The sequence below is a fragment of the Lithobates pipiens genome, unplaced genomic scaffold (assembly GCF_037356315.1).
Source record: "Lithobates pipiens isolate NorthernLeopardFrog02 unplaced genomic scaffold, aLitPip1_a1.2 Scaffold_19, whole genome shotgun sequence".
Classification (NCBI taxonomy): domain Eukaryota; kingdom Metazoa; phylum Chordata; class Amphibia; order Anura; family Ranidae; genus Lithobates; species Lithobates pipiens.
This window is the reverse complement of record NW_027507764.1, coordinates 241,824,960-241,842,473: the sequence shown is the minus strand read 5'-3', so window position 1 is coordinate 241,842,473 and position 17,514 is coordinate 241,824,960. Positions and strand designations below refer to the sequence as shown.

At 41.2% G+C, this 17,514-nt stretch overlaps 1 protein-coding gene across 2 annotated transcripts in view; it reads right to left on the bottom strand.

The window, feature by feature from the left end:
- Window positions 1–5,871: 5,871 nt before the first annotated feature.
- The window catches only part of CLPTM1L (CLPTM1 like), a 164,241-nt gene continuing 152,598 nt past the window's right edge, over window positions 5,872–17,514 (bottom strand). For both annotated transcript variants that reach the window (XM_077491849.1, XM_077491850.1), the window contains one exon: window positions 5,872–7,123. In XM_077491849.1, coding sequence (XP_077347975.1) covers window positions 7,039–7,123 — 85 coding nt within the window. In that variant the 3' untranslated portion in view covers window positions 5,872–7,038. The remainder of the gene's footprint in view (window positions 7,124–17,514) is intronic.

Sequence of the window (17,514 nt, the reverse complement as noted above, 5' to 3'; positions counted from 1 at the left end):
ACAGACACAGCACAGGAGAGCAGAGAGAACAGAGCAGAGGGAGGATCCGCCCATAACACTGGCCACGTAGGCTCTGAAGATCGTTCAGAGCTGTGCTCCCTCGGAGGCTGTGGCCGGATCCAGGGTCCTGCTGCCACCTCAGGGCGGGAGATCATGGCGTTTTTCGGGGTGCCCTGCCACTAGGCCAGTGTTGAGCCAGGACCTGACAGAAGGAGAGGACTCGGTAAGCAGAAGATAAGGCCACCAGCTGACTGCCAGGGGGAGAGGTAATTGAGCCATCACACTGAGGCTGAGCAAAGTCCTTAGTGGGGTGACTGGGGTTGAAATTTGAACAGGGAGTATTTGTGAAGTGTTGGGGGGGGGGGAGTATTTGTGAAGTATGAGGGAGGGTTATTTGTGTGTGAGGGGTAGCCTGGGGGGTTAATAGTGTGTCCGCTGACACCAATGCTGGGGGTTAATAGTGCCACTGACACCAATGCTGGGGGTTAATAGTGCCACTGACACCAAAGATGGAGGGGTTAATAGTGTGTCCGCTGACACCAATGCTGGGGATTATTAGTGCGTCCGCTGATGCCAATGCTGGGGATTAATAGTGCGTTTGCTGATGTCAGTGCTGGGGGTTAATAGTGCGTCCGCTGATGCCAGTGCTGGGGGGTTAATTTGGCGTCCGCTGACACCAGTGCTGGGGGGGTAATAGTACGACTGCGGACACCAGTGCTGGGGGGTAACAGTGCGTCTGTTGACACCAATTCTGGGGTTCATAGTTACATAGTTAGTCAGGTTGAAAAAAGACACAAGTCCATCCAGTTCAACCACAAAAAAAAAAAATACTATCATACAATCCCATATACCCAATTCTATACCCACAGTTGATCCAGAGGAAGGCAGAGAAAAAAAAAACCCCAGCAGAGCATGATCCAATTTGCTTTCGCAGGGGAAAAAAAATCCTTCCTGATCCCCCGAGAGGGAATCAGATTTTCCCCAGACACCAGTGCTGGGGGGTTAATAGTGCGTCTGCTGACACCAATGCTGGGGTTTATAGTGCGTCCACTGACACCAGTGCTGGGGGGTTAATAATGCGTCTGCCGACACCAGTGCTGGGGTAATAATGCATCCCCTGACACCAGTATTGTTTTTGAAGTTTGAAAGTTTGCATGGAGCCCCCATAGGATATGAAAACTTGTCTTGTGGCCCTCAGGTAATTTGAGTTTGAGATCACCGATGAAGGGGAACTTCATCTTTTAGCATGCCAATGACCCAAAGCATACATCCAAATCAACAAAGGAATGGCTTCATCAGAAGATTAAAGTTTTGGAATGACCCAGACTTGAAACTGATTGAAAATCTGTGAGGTGATCTAAATGGGGCTGTGCCCTCACAATCTGACAGATTTGGAGCATTTTTGCAAAGAGTGGGCAAATGTTGCCAAGACAAGATGTGCCATGCTAATACTCATACCCAAAAAGACTGTGCTGTGATAAAGCCAAAAGGTGCTTCAACAAAGTATTCGTTTAAGGGTGTGCACACTTACGCAACGATTTTTTTTTTTTTTTTTACTTTGCTTCACCTAAAAGATTTCAGTTTGTTGTTCAACTGAGTGCACGGTTTATAGGTCACATTAAAGGTGGAAAAAGTTCTGAAATTATTGAAATGAGCATATGTCTAGGATAAGGTTTATTTTGATGTTTCAAAAAGCTTGTGCCTCATTACCTCATTGGGCAGCACAGTGGTGTACAGTGCCTTGCAAAAGTATTTCGGCCCCCTTGAACTTTTCAACCTTTTGCCACATTTCAGGCTTCAGACATAAAGATATAAAATTTTTATTTTTTGTGAAGAATCACTAACAAGTGGGACACAATTGTGAAGTGGAACGAAATCTATTGGATTTTTGAAACTTTTTTAACTAATAAAAAAATGAAAAGTGGGGCGTGCAAAATTATTCGGCCCCCTTGCGTTAATACTTTGTAGAGCCACCTTTTGCTGCGATTACAGCTGCAAGTCGCTTGGGGTATGTCTCTATCAGTTTTGCACATTGAGAGACTGAAATTCTTGCCCATTCTTCCTTGCAAAACAGCTCGAGCTCAGTGAGGTTGGATGGAGAGCATTTGTGAACAGCAGTTTTCAGCTCTTTCCACAGATTCTCGATTGGATTCAGGTCTGGACTTTGACTTGGCCATTCTAACACCTGGATACGTTTATTTGTGAACCATTCCTTTGTAGATTTTGCTGTATGTTTGGGATCATTGTCTTGTTGGAAGATAAATCTCCGTCCCAGTTTCAGGTCTTTTGTAGACTCCAACAGGTTTTCATCCAGAATGGTCCTGTATTTGGCTGCATCCATCTTCCCCTCAATTTTAACCATCTTCCCTGTCCCTGCTGAAGAAAAGCAGGCCCAAACCATGATGCTGCCACCACCATGTTTGACAGTGGGGATGGTGTGTTGAGGGTGATGAGCTGTGTTGCTTTTATGCCAAACATATCGTTTTGCATTGTGGGCAAAAAGTTTGATTTTGGTTTCATCTGACCAGAGCACCTTCTTCCACATGTTTGGTGTGTCTCTCAGGTGGCTTGTGGCAAACTTTAGACAAGACTTTTTATGGATATCTTTGAGAAATGGCTTTCTTCTTGCCACTCTTCCATAAAGGCCAGATTTGTGCAGTGTACGACTGATTGTTGTCCTATGGACAGACTCTCCCACCTCAGCTGTAGTTCTCTGCAGTTCATCCAGAGTGATCATGGGCCTCTTGGCTGCATCTCTGATCAGTCTTCTCCTTGTCTGAGCTGAAAGTTTAGAGGGACGGCCAGGTTTTGGTAGATTTGCAGTGGTCTGATACTCCTTCCATTTCAAAATGATCGCTTGCACAGTACTCCTTGGGATGTTTAAAGCTTGGGAAATCTTTTTGTATCCAAATCCAGCTTTAAACTTCTCCACAACAGTATTACGGACCTGCCTGGTGTGTTCCTTGGTCTTCATGATGCTCTCTGCGCTTTCAACAGAACCCTGAGACTATCACAGAGCAGGTGCATTCATACAGAGACTTGATTACACACAGGTGGATTCTATTTATCACCATCAGTTATTTAGGACAACATTGGATCATTCAGAGATCCTCGCTGAACTTCTGGAGTGAGTTTGCTGCACTGAAAGTAAAGGGGCCGAATAATTTTGCACGCACCACTTTTCAGTTTTTTTATTTGCTAAAAAAGTTTAAATTATCCAATAGATTTCCTTACACTTCACAATTGTGTCCCACTAGTTGGTGATTCTTCACAAAAAATTAAAATTTTATATCTTTATGTTTGAAGCCTTAAATGTGGCAAAAGGTTGAAAAGTTCAAGGGGGCCGAATACTTTCGCAAGGCACTGTAGTGGTTAGCACTCTCACCTAGCAGTAAGAAGGTCGCTGGTTTAAATCCCAACCACAACACTACCTGCCTGGAGTTTGTATGTTCTCCCTGTGCCTGCGTGGGTTTCCTCTGGGTACTCCGGTTTCCTCCCACAATCCAAAGACATGCAGGTAGGTTAATTGGCTTCTGTCCAAAACTGGCCCTAGTATATGAATGGGGACCTTGGATTGTGGGCTCCTTGAGGGTAGGGACCAATGCAAGTGTGCAATGTACAGGGATAGGGACAATTGTAGACACTCACTCGGGATGGACTGGTGTCTTTATTCAACGAAACTATGAATTACATCATCAAAATAAACCTGCATGTTCACTTCACACATACAGCCTTATCTTTTGGATTTTATTTATTTTTGATAGTGTAACAAAAAGATTGCAGTTGTAAATAACTTACCATTATAAAAATGTTAGTGTTCCTTAACCCACAACACTAAATCAGTTTGTATATGCAGGTTATGCTCACTGTGGAACCTAAGGGGTTAATCCTCCACTTATGTAAAAAGGCTGTTTGATCCGTTCTTTCCTAATTCACCCCATCTTCCACAGTCCCCAATCCATTTGCTGATAGAACAGGGCATTGGGGACAAGCTGTACATGCTCAGTTTGGTGTGTATTGGTAGAAAAGCCGCAAGATGATCAGGCACCAAATGGAGAAAATCAATTGAGAGAGCTGCTATGAACAGCAATGTTCATAGCAGCTGGAGAAAAGACTTGGGGAGAAGTGACACAGAATATAACCTATTATCTCATAGAAGTGCTTTAGAAACAGGCTGTAAATGTCATGGATATATATTATCTAAGTTTTAAGCTACATTCTTCAATGATCAGACTTCAGCAGAGTCACAGACTGACAATAAATAAAATTTATTATACCTATGAGTCCCATAGGAAAAACATGAGAACAGTCTAAAAAGATTGCCAAAAAGACTAAACAGTAACCAGGTCCACCAAAACAAATGTAATAGCAACCAGTAGCTGATTCAGCCTACTTGCCCCTGACATCTCAACATGGGGGCAAGTAGGCTGAATCAGCCACTAGTTGCCATTACATCTGTTTTGGTGGACCTGGTGGCTGTTTAGCCTTTTTAGCAATCTTCTTAGACTGTTCTCACATTTTTGCTATGGGACTCCAAGGTATAATAAATGTGCTAGCTTATCAATCTGTGACTCTGCCGATATCTGGTAATTAAATGGGTTGTAAACCCTCATGGTTTTTCACCTTAATGCATTCTATGCATTAAGATGAAAGACCTTCTGTGGTGCTGCAGCCCCGAGCCCCTGTTTTACTTACCTTACCCCGATCCTTCTCCGGCTGGGAACGAGCACATCAGCTCTACCTAGTGTCTCGTGTCCTGATTGGATAGATTGATAGCAGCTCAGCCATTTGCTTCTGCTGCTGTCAATCAAATCCAATGACACGGCACAGAGTCCTGCATTCTGTGTGAATGGACAGAGATGCGGGACTCGGGAGCGCATCTTCACAGGTGTCCACCACGGAGTGCGCTTCTCCAATGTGGACACTCGATCCGGGGAGGAGTCACTGAGGGATCCCAGAAGAGGATGATCGGGGCCACTCTGTACAAAACGAACTGCACAGTGGAGGTAAGTATGACGTTTGTTTTTGTTTTTAAAAACAAGGGTTTATAACCCCTTTAAAGACTTTAGCTTAAAACTGAGATAATATACATCTATGACATTTACAGCCTATGTCTAAGCGCTTCTAGGAGATAATAGGTTGTATTTCTAGAGGGTTTTTCTTTTTTTCTTGGGAGAGTGCATGTGATCAGCAGTGACCAGACAGATGGTCAGGAGTCATGCAGCCTCATAGGACAGTCAGAGGAGAATGAGAACTTCTACAAGCCTTAACTAGTGAAAGTAGTAAACTGCCACGCCTCCTACTTCTGTAAGTGAAATAAAGTGGTGAAGTGCTATGCTCTTACGATTGCATGAAAAAATCAGTGTGCATATATTTATTCACTGATGAATTTCCTTTATTTGATTCTACACTGATGGATTATTTTTATTGCATCTTCAACACTGATGAGGTTTTTATAAGGTTTATAAATTTATGCACAGATTTATTCATGCATGTAAGAGCGTAGCACTTTATTTCACATATACAAGTAGTACCTTTAATGATGCAGCATCCTAGCAGTGGGTAATCAGGCTTCTGATACTAACCACATGAACAAAAGGTTTTCATTTTTAGTCAGTTTTTCACCACTGTGCGCAAATGCCATTTATAACCTACAAGCTTTAAGCAGTGCTCAGCTGGACTGATAGAAGTCACAAGACTGCTATATACTGCTGATGAGAAAAGGTATTTACCAGTTTATATTTACTACAATAATTGCATTTCCATGTTCTGTGTACTGTGGGAGATCAAATATAGCAAATGCAGGGTTTTGGGTTTAGTTACACTTTACATTAGACAAACACAATACAAACAGATTCATGAGACTTTAACTTGTTTGTGTCATAAGCCTTTTAATAGCCAACAACAGCATTTTAATAAAAAAAAAAAATGTACATGTATTATTTACAAGATGAGAACTTTTTTTTTTCCAAGTTTAAGTTCAGTTTGGGTAAAACCATATCTGTCTCAATGGTATTTTTAGACTTTACAGAACACCACATTTAAGCATGTGTTTGTTCACACATAGGAATTCATTTTGTTACTGCAGAAAAATAAAATATAGATCACAGAATTAGGGAAAGTATTTGTTTTTGCAAAGTGCATTTAGCATTGTGTTATTTAGTAACCGATTTGTAAAGTTGCCTTTCCCTATAATTTAGATGGGAAAGATTCGTCTTTGTAGTGGAACCTAAAGTTACCAATATAAATGTAACATGTAGAATTCAAAGCATTGCCTCATCTTGTAGTTTACTGGTAAACCATTTAGGCTTTGTATGTACAGATAAATATATAAAAATGCTTTATTTGCAATGTGATCATGGTAATGACAATATGGTCATTATTTAATTAGAAGGAAGTGTGTTCTGTATAAAAGGACCAAATGTGTGCCATGCCAGACAAAACATGCTTGGGGATAAAAACCAAAAAAACTACTTTTTTTTTGATTGATGCAAAGTACCTATATCAAGTATGTCATTACTTCAAGTTCTCATATCACCGGTTGTTTCCTCTGTTGATGTCCATCATAAATGTTGAACTATAAAAGTCAGATATAAGGATGGTGGAGGTTTAGATTGCTACCTTATTTCAGTTTTATGGAATGCAATTTGACTTTTGTGTATATTCGGTCACAGCTTCTGCATATCAGTTTGCATTTTAAGGAATGCAATATAGTATCTGTATAAACAGCAGTTCTTGCTAATATAAGTCGTCCAAAATTTGTTCTCTATTAAAAAAAAAAAACAAAAAAAAAAAAAAAAAAAACACACATACATTTACATTATTGTGGTATTATCTGCATTGTATACAAGAACTGATGCTGGAGATAAGACCAAGCAAAAGGGGAACACATTTCAGGATTTTGGCAAGGTAGACTGTACATAGTTTGGAATAGTTCACCATAGCATTAAAAATACTCATTGTTCATTTTTCTTGGTTCCTTATTTTCACACTGTATGATTCAAATAAGAAATATCACAGACACCATATGAATGACATTTAGTTTATATGAGGCTTTCGTTTTGGTTTCTCTTCATAGGATTCACCGTATTCATTCACTCTAGTCTTATCCACAGGATAAAGCCTGGTGAGAAAAAAAAAAAAAATAGTAAAATTGAACAAAAAATAAATAAATTAATTTGAGATATGGTACATTTCAAAATCAATATAAAGGCACTGACAAGTTAGTTTTTTGCTCCATGCTATGCAAAATACTTGCTGTACATATGATGAACAGCCAGGAATGATAAAACAAAAGCAGAACACAAACAATATAATTACATGCAACGGTGTAGATTTCTTACTGGCCAAATCACAACAGATTTAAAAAAAATGCTTCAAGTATGCATTTTGCAAAAAAAAAAAAAAGAAAAAAAAGGTATATATAAATCTTTTTACATTAAAATACTGCCACTATATACTTGTTTGGATGAGCTGTATACCACAGTTACATGATAAACTTCCATTTCTCCAATGCTGAGAGTTCAGGTACAAGTAGATTTCCACTACAGCCTGTATGCACGCCCACGTGTGATGTCAATATCATGTGACCTGGCTAGCTCTGAACAAGTAAATGTTCTCTCCAGCATAAAAGACAACTGAGCATGTGTTGGTCAGCTATCCTGCCAGTGTTAGCTGGCTTTCCCCAGATAGACAGTGCAGGAGGGGGAGGATCTGTGCATACAGGATAAAACAGCCTTTTTACACAATGCAGAGGATTAACCCCTTAAGTTTCACAGTGAGTATAGCAAGCATGCTATGCTGCATATACAGACATATTTTACTGTTGTGGTTTTAGTAACACTTTTTCCCCAAGATAAAGTTTATCGAGTTAAACAAGAATAGAGAGATAACATCACATGCGAGTTACAATAGTAAATAAGCAAATACAAGTGATAACAACTAAGAAAGTAGGTCAGATATAAGCCATTGGTACAGTCAATACAAAATTGAAAGAAGTACTGTAGAATGTTACAATTTAAGGATGGCAAAACGTCTTGAGGATAATTTGTTCCACCTGAAACTTATATTTAACATTTGCTACCCAAAAAGGAAAGCAATGTTAAAATGTTTCTATTCTGTTCAATGGGATAAGGATATGTGGGTTTGTATAATCTCTTTTTAATGTTGGTGGTTGACCCATGTATCAGAGTCAGTGCATTTTAGTAGTCTTGATTATCCTCTTACAGGAAGATGTTTTTGGGTTCGTTCACATGCCATATAGTAAAACTTTTCTGTATCTAATTATATGAGGTTCATAAGTAACCGCTGACCTTTGCGGGCCTATATGTGCAGTAAGGTAAGGGTTGTGTCTTCCTGTTCCCTAGCGCAGCCTTGGGATAACTGGAGTGTGCCTATTAGCAGGTGCATATGACTTGGCCCTCAGGTGTGGAAGCGTAGTAGACCACCTACTTTCAGATGTAAGGACTGTTGTCTCATCCCTGTCTATGTGTGCTTATTGTCAGGGCGAGGAGGGAGTACTGGGTTAATAGATCATATCCCCGACATTGCTCAATGCTTCAATATATGATGGTAGAATTTCTTGGTCCCTATCATAGACCATAATCAGTGTTTGAGGGGATTCTTGAGTTTTGGAAAGGAAAAGCAGATAGGCGGCTTATATTCAGGCAGAACCGGTGGGGGTTGGGGGGCTAAGAGTAGAAACATAGTAGTACGTCTTCATCTCTGCCCCTTGCCCTCCTTTAGTTTTGTTATTCTGATGTGTCGCAACCTCTAATGGAGAAGTTGGGTGTATTTAGAGGTTGTTTGGAAATGATGCAAACAGGCTTATATTTCTCTATATGTGGTGGAGGAGTCATGGGCCTGGTGTACCAGTTCTTCTATTGTAGCTATTTTGTTCACTCTCTTTATCCAGTCTGCTATTGTAGGTGGGTTGAAAGATTTCCAGAGAACCGGGATACATCATTTTGCGGCGTTAAGGAGATGTAGGGCTAAAGACCGATGGTATGTTTTCATCTGTAATGTGGAGTGGTGGAGAAACACTTGGGCTGGGGAGAAGTCTATGTGGAGCGTTGTAATTTGAGAAGTGAGGCGGAAGATATCAGTCCAGAATTTTAGGATCGAGGGACATTCCCACCAGATGTGAAGAAGCAAACCTTCCTTGGAATGGAATCTCCAACAAGTGGGTGGGATCGATGGGCTGATTTTGTATAATTTGAGGGGAGTTTTGTACCATCTGGAGAACAGTTTAAAACCATTTTCTTGGGCTGTCACATTTATTGAGCCTTTGTGTATGTAGCATATATTTTCTCCCACTCTACATCTGAAAGGTTGATGGAGGTCTCTTTCCCATTGTGCGCTTGCAATATTTGTTTTAGCATCATGTTCATCAAAGAGGATGGTGTAGATGATGGAAATCAAATGACGTTGAGGTTCAGTGTTGGTGCAGAGTGATTTAAATTGTGATTTTCTAAAAAAAAAAAAGCTGGACGTGTACATAGGTCAGTGAGAAAATGTCAGTTTCATGTAAGACCATAGAGAGACCTGGTGGTCTGTCCTCTGTTCAACAAGTGTGGATAGCAGTAAAAATATTGCACCAGAGAAGAAGTCTCCTGCTTTTGGGTCCATGTGTGGCCCTAATTCTGGAAGAAAGGAGCCATCATTACTTAGTGGGAGATCAGGGTTGTGTCTTATCAGCGTGAGCGGGCCTGGGAAGGACAAGATTTGAAATGGACAACAAGTTTCAGTGAGAGATTGTAACCTGTTGCCGATTAGGGGATGATGTTTTGCATTGTTGTGAAATGTGGCTTGGTTTATCCAGGGTAGGTTTTTGAGTGGTAAATGTAAGAAGACCTGTTCTATAGTAGTCCAAGCTTTGGTGCCTGCGTGGATATTCCAGTCCACTATTCTGGTCAGTTGACCAAGCCCAATAGTATTTTCAAATGTCAGTCAATCCAAGACCTCCTTTCGATTTGGGTAGAGTCAGTCTGTTAAATCTCAGTCTAGCTTGAGCCCCATCCCCACCCTAAATTAATTCCGTACGTATTGAGATACCTTTAATGTCCTGGTTGTCTTTTAAGCGTGTAATTAGAAAAAAATTAGAATCTCGCTGCCCATGTGATTCTAAAAATATAGAATCAAAAGGTAGCATCAACCACCTCTTGTTCAAATATTGTAAAAGAATCCTGTGTATATCATAACAGTGAGTGAAAAATTATGATAAGAATAAAAAATATTATGAATCCACAATTAAACTGATCATTAATAAACAAAAAAGATTGTGTCCATAAAAAATGAATCAATAAAAAAAGAACATGAATGTTAATGAAAAAGAAAGTAAAAGTTTAATTTATTTTTCATTAACATTCATGTTCTCTTATTGTTTTTTTTTTGTTATGGACACATCTTTTTTGGTGACAGTATATAGTTACGTTCCGTTTTCTTGTTCAGTTCTTCTACCAGTTTGTTTCTGGATTGAATGAGTTCTTGGAGCGTGGAGATTGCTTGGGTCTTTTTGTGTGTTTTTTCTAACTTGTGAATACCATTGGCGAGGTTGGATATGTGCGCTTGCCTCTCACGCCTTCTTTTGGTGGCGATCGCTATTAGTTCCCTTCTTCTAGTGCATTTATGGGTCTCCCATTTTAGCATTGGGGAAATTTCAGGTGTATCGTTAATATGGAAGTATTGTGCGAGTCTATCAGGGATGCTATCAGGGTATCCGTAAGTAGTGACAGGTCTAGGCTCCATATTGGAGCATGAGAGTGAGCTGTCGAGAATAAAATAGACATGGTGATAGGGTGATGATCCAAAATGTACATTGGCTCAATGGTGGTTTTGAGGAGCATGGCGAGGTCTCTCTGTGATAGAAAAAGATAGTCAAGTCTGGAATAACTTCCATGAGGGTTAGAGTAAAAGGTGTAGTCTTTAGTCTTAGGATTTAATGTGCGCCAGGAGTCGTGTAATGTTAAATCTTGCAGACATTTCTTAATTGCACGTAATGCTGTAAAGGGTAATTTAGACGAGCCAGATGATATGTCCTGGAGAGGGTTTAGAAGAACATTAAAATCTCCCACTACTATCAATATACCCTCTTGTAAAAGCGCACCTTTGTAATGTGCATCTAAAAAAAGAGAGAATTTGTTTGATATTGGGGGCGTAGAAGTTAGCTAGTGTTAGGCAAACAATGAGCCTTTGATGAATAGGCAATGTCCCTCTTCATGCAGGGGCGAGTCTTCTATATGGAATGGGCAAGTTTCGAAACAAGGATAGAGACCCCCATTTGCTTTGGATTCCTTAGTAGTATGTAGTGCTGTTGGAGAATGGAGGTTTGATAGTTTGGGTACATTATCAGTTTTAAAATGTGTTTCTTACATAAACACAATATCCGCCATAATTTTACGCATAGACAGGAGAACTTGCAAACTTTTTTCGGCTGTGTCGAGGCCCCTCGCATTTAGAGAGACTAACTTAGCAGCTGTTTTGGGGCTAACCAGCAGTCTTGTTAAGAGTCATTGTGTAGTCTGCTGGTTTTATCCTACAAAATTGTCGATATCGAGTTAGTAAGATTCAGAAGAATTATGTTAGGGTTTCACAAAGGGGAGTGTAGCAGGAATGGAATCCCTAAAAGGCATATCAAATGTGACCTTAACTGTGAGATGTAAGTGATGGGATGTAGTAAGATGAGACGCTGTATACTGAGCAGTTTTCTGAGAGCAGAGGAAAATGAATTGAACATCTAGAAACAGTATTTTAACCTAGAAGAAAAAATCCGATAAGCAGAAAACTATGGAATTTCATAGATTTAGAAAGCATTTCTGCATATCATATACAACTTGAGATACCCCCTTCGATAACTGTGAGGCTTGGTTAAACAGTATCCGATATATATTTTGTGTATATCTATCAGGTGTTCACTTGGAATCTGGACTAGTTCTTGGGCTGAATTGTGAGATAATAGATAGGTCCTACTGGGCATTTATCACCTCAAGTTTGTGGGGTAAATCCCATTTACCTCAACAATGAAAGAGGGTCACCACCTTAGTTGTCCCTGGGTATCTGAGGGGATTGTGGTATTCTGCATTTTCAAGGAAATGGGCATCCTTTCTAGTTGGACTGAGCCTGGTATTGGAGAGGGCATTCCTCTTCTCCCAGTTAAATGTACATTGACTGGCATGCATAAATGAGAACGTTCTCATTTATGTCGCACCATAATGTATATGCTGCCTGTCATTATGGACATGTTCCAGTCTATATGGAGCTATTAACTGACAGACAGGTTAATTAAATTGCGTTCATATTATGCCTAAGGGGGTATTACAGAGGAATCATATTGTGTCGCTATAATTTCTATCTTGATTAGATAGCTGTAGCCTTACCCCCTGGGATAACAGTGGTATGGGTGCGTCTTGTCTCCTGATAAAGAGACTGGCGCCATTTCCATCTGAGCTCTACATGTGCACGGTATATCAGAAGTGACAATCACTAATCGCTAAAACACTGTCTAGGTCAACTACAGCATATGTAGACCATGGAGGGGAGGAACTTGGATTACCACCTGCCCATCTAAAAAGCTAAACTCAGAGGTTAGAATGACACTGTGCCCAGACCGTTGGTATGTTCTAGCCTACTTTAAGATATACTTCATTGCTTCATAACTGTTCTGAGGCAGTTTGTGTCAATCCAGTCCCCCGACCCCTCCTCTCTCCCCTCACCACAAGTGGTGAACGGTAGTGAAATACAATGTTGATAGAAATGGTATCAAGCGTTGCATCATCTCCCTCACAGTCCCTCTCCCCACAATGTCAGCATATCCATTTAAAGTTATTAACCCATAATACCACAGTTTTATGCACATAGTGTTATGCCACTTGACAGAGTAACATGCGTAAAATTATTATTGTGGTCGTAACGTCAGTCCAAAGCATCATTACTGTGTATAAGACAAAGGATACATCAGTGCCCACTGCCATCTTACAGTCAATTAGCAGGAGCGAGCCTTTGGTGTATACAGACTGTTTAAAACTTTGCCCTCATATGTGAAAAAAGTACAAAGTCGTTTACTAGCTTTGGTCTATTAGCATACATGAGGGCGTTCATTCCCATGCATTGATGTTGCGCGAGGGTCGGTTGGTCAGCCTATGTCATGACCACAGTTAGTCTCAATATAACGGGGACACACCGCTAGTGAAGCAAGTGAAAAAAACTGGGGTAACCAAGCCTAAAGAAAAAAAAATGCAAGAAAGGGGCATAAACAAAGAAAACCTTAACTGAAAGCTTTCTGGTATTGCTGTGTGGGATTCGGACATCAATCCCTTCTGGCTCTGCGAGTGTGCGGAGGTTTCGTCGGGCTGTTTAGTGAAGATGACTGTGGACCGTGTGCTCTTGTTTCCGATGGTGAACGGTGTCTACGATAGTGGACATCTTGGGTCTCCATCGGTTCGGCTCAGGAGTGTGGTGTGGGCGCCAAAGGAGGGTGCAATTTCACATACCATTCTGGGACCTCCGTGAGTGGGATGTCCAGCGTCTCACAAAAATGGTGGATATCTTCAGGGACTCTGAGGAGAGCAGAATGCCCTTGTTTAGTTGCCACAAGTCTTAAGGGAAATTGCCAGCGGTAAGTAATGCTTTTTGTATGGCGTACCACCAAGAGGGGCCGCAGTTCCCTCCTGCACTGTAATGTGATGCTGGAGAGATCTTGAAATAAATGAAGCTACATACCATTGTGTAGTAATGGCACCAGGGAGCGTGCTATTCTCAGTAGCTCCTCTTTGAGGCCGCAATCCACGATGCAACACACCACATCTCTAGGTGGGTCAGTGTCCTTTCCCTTCGGTCGCAGAGCATGATGGATGCATTCCATAATAATTTGCGTGTCTCTGGGTCTGTCTAGCATATTGTTAAAGAGGTTTGTGATTCATCCTGTAGATGTTCCACATCAATGTTTTCTTGTAGAACTCTTAAAATGAAGATTATGGCATCTGCCATGGTTGTCCAGGTTCCTAAATGGTGGTTAATATCTCCGAGTTGCCTGGTGTGTATGTCCACGATCAAGTGATTTCTGTGGAATGTAGGGCAGCTGTTTTCTCTACTGTCTGAACTCTGCCAGTAATAGCCTGGATATTGATCCGTATATCCATGATAACCGCCGGCCAGGCTTGGCTGTTGGTGTGGAATGAGAACAATCCCTCCATTAGCGTTTTCGCTCTGTGAGGAGGAAGCGACTCCATTAGGGCCATTTGCTGGTCGGTGACTGCCTTGTGTGGTAGGAGCAGGCGCCATATTTCCTGCCTGGGTCCAGAACATCTCCAGGATGTTTTGACTTGATCTTCCAGTCATATCGCAGGGTGAACGTGATCAGGATGTCAAGGAGCTTCTAGAGGCTGTTCGTATAATTTTTTGGGGTAAGCAGGTATCCGGTAACCCTCCGTAGTAGTCAGAAATCTATCCCCGTCAGCAGGAGCTCCGGAATTAGGCAGCCATCTTCTATGAGGTCAAGACACGCCCCCCCCCCACAACACTTTAAGGCATCAGCAAACCAAGACATTTTGGACACACGATTGGAAATGTAGCGTGTATGTGCGCGTATGTATATTTATATACCGTATATAAATGAGCTGCACAATTCTGGCCAAAATGAGAATCACAATTTTTTTGCTTAGAATAAAGATCCCGATTCTCTCATGACTGACGTGGCGTAACATCTTTCACATTAGACAAAAAATTGGGCTAACTTTACGGTTAATTTTTTTATTAATTCATTAAAGTGTGTTTTTTTCCCCAAAAAATTACGCTTGAATGACCGCTGAGCAAATACAGTGTGGCAAACTATTGCAACAACTGTCATTTTATTCTCTAGGGTCTGGTAAAACAAATATATATATATATATATATATATATATACATACATACATACATATACATACACACACACACATACACACACACATATACACACACACATATACACAGTATATGTATGTATTTGAGGGTTACAAGTAATTTTCCAGCAAAAAAATACTGATTTTAACTTGTAACCACCAACAAGTGTCAGAAAAAGGTTTAAGCTCCATGTACACTGCTGCTGGTAAATGGACGTTTAGGAGCAGTTGGGCGTTTTTTTCAGCTGCCCCTGAACTCTCCTCTGTTATCTGATCAGTACATGTACACAAGGTCGTTTATAGTTGTACATGCATACAAGTATCTCACAAAAGTGAGCACACCCCTCATATTTTTGTAAATATTTTATTATATTTTTTCATGTGACAACACTGAAGAAATTACACTTGGCAACAATGTAAAGTAGCGAGTGTACAGCGTGTGTGTGTGTGTGTGTGTGTGTGTGTGTAAATTTGCTGTCCTCTCAAAATAACTCAAAGCCATTCATGTTAAAACTGCTGTCACCAAAAGTGAGTACACCCCTAAGTGAAAAGGTCCAAACTGGGCCCAATCAGCCATTTTCCCTCCCCTGGTGTCATGTGACTCGTTAGTGTTTCAAGGTCTCAAGTGGAAATGGGAAGCAGGTGTGTTAAATTTGGAGTGATCACTCTTACTCTCTCATACTGGTCACTGGAAGTTCAACTTGGCACCTTATGGCAAAGAACTCTCTAAGGATCTGAAAAAAAGAATTATTGCTCTACATAAAGATGGCCTAGGCTATAAGAAGATTGCCGAGACCCTGAAACTGAGCTGCAGCACGGTGGCCAAGACCATACAGCAGTTTAATAGGACAGGTTCCACTCAGAACAGGCCTTGCCATGGTCAACCAAAGAAGTTGAGTACACATGCTCAGGGTCATATCCAGAGGTTGTCCTTGGCAAATAGATGTACGAATGCTGCCAGCACTGCTGCAGAGGTTGAAGGGGTGGGGGTCAGCCCTCAAACCATACTCTGCATATTGGTCTGCATGGCTCTCATCCCAGAAGGAAGCCTCTTCTAAAGATGATGCACAAGAAAGCCCGTAAACCGTTCACTGAAGACAAGCAGACTAAGGAATTGGATTACTGGAACCATGTCCTGTGGTCTGATGAGACAAAGATAAACGTATTTGGTTCAGATAGTGTAAAGCGTGTGTGGCAGCAACAGATGAGGAGTACAAAGACAAGTGTGTCTTGCCTACAGTCAAGCATGGTGGTAGGAATGTCATGGTCTGGGGCTCCATGAGTGCTGCTGGCACTGGAGAGCTACAGTTCATTGAGGGAACCATGAATGCCAACATGTACTATGAAATACTGAAGCAGAGCATGATCCCCTCCCTTCGGAGACTAGGCCACAGGGCAGTATTCCAACATGATAACGACCCCAGACACACCTCTAAGACAACCACTGCTTCTAAAGAAGCTGAGGGTAAAGGAGATGGACTGATCAAGCATGTCTCCAGACCTAAACCCTATTGAGCATCTGTGGGACATCCTCAAATGGAAGGTGGAGGAGTGCAAGGTCTCTAACACTTACCAACTCTGTGATGTTGTCATGGAGGAGTGGAAGAGGACTCCAGTGGCAACATGTGAATCTCTGATGAACTCCATGCCCAAGGGGGTTAAGGCAGTGCTGGAAAATATATTGACACTTTGGGCCTAATTTGGACATTTTCACTTAAGGGTGTACTCACTTTTTTTGTTGCCAGCGGTTTAGACATTAATGGCTGTGTGTGTTGAGTTATTTTGAGGGTACAGCAAATTTACACTGTTATACAAGCTGTACACACACTACTTTACATTGTAGCAAAGTGTTATTTCTGCAGTGTTGTCGCATGAAAAGATATATAATATTGTAAATATTTTACTATATCTCATATGCATTTCTTTTTATTTGCATTAGTGCTTACAAAAGCATTGCAACCACAATGAGTACATTGTGTGTGCAATTGCCAGGCTGCAGAACATTCATCCTGCCTCGGTATAGACCTTAAGTTAAGGAGTTGGAGGAATTATCAATGAACTGCAAAGGAGGTGATGTCGCCTCACTGCTGCTTTACTGAGAAGCCAGTGGTGGCAGATGCTCAAAATTTTTGGGGAGGCGTAAACAAATTGAAAAATTCTGGAAAAAAAAACACAATTGAAGCCTCACTGTGCCATCAATTGCAGCCTCTGTGCCCCTCATTTTATTAATAAGGTAGTCCTGACTTTAAAAAACAGAAGATTTGTTCAAAATTGATGATACAAAAAATGAAAATGCATATATTACGCTAGAATTAATTTAACAAACATTCAGCTTAAAATCTGAATTGTCTGCTCCTGGTAGAAACTGTAGGTCAGCCACTCTCCTTCTCCCCCTTACATTCCAGTGTTTAATCCATGCTTGCACTGCTAAAGCCCAGACAAACAGTACCTCATGTCAACCCAATGCCTGTAGCCCACTGTGCCAGCCTGTCCTTCAAGAATACCCACTGAACACAGCCCAACTCATCGTGGGGTCAACCTAATGCCTGTAGCCCACTGTGCCAGCCTGTCCTTCAAGAACGCCCACTGAACACAGCCCAGCTCATGGTGGGAAGATTCTCCTTGTATTGAGTGCCCC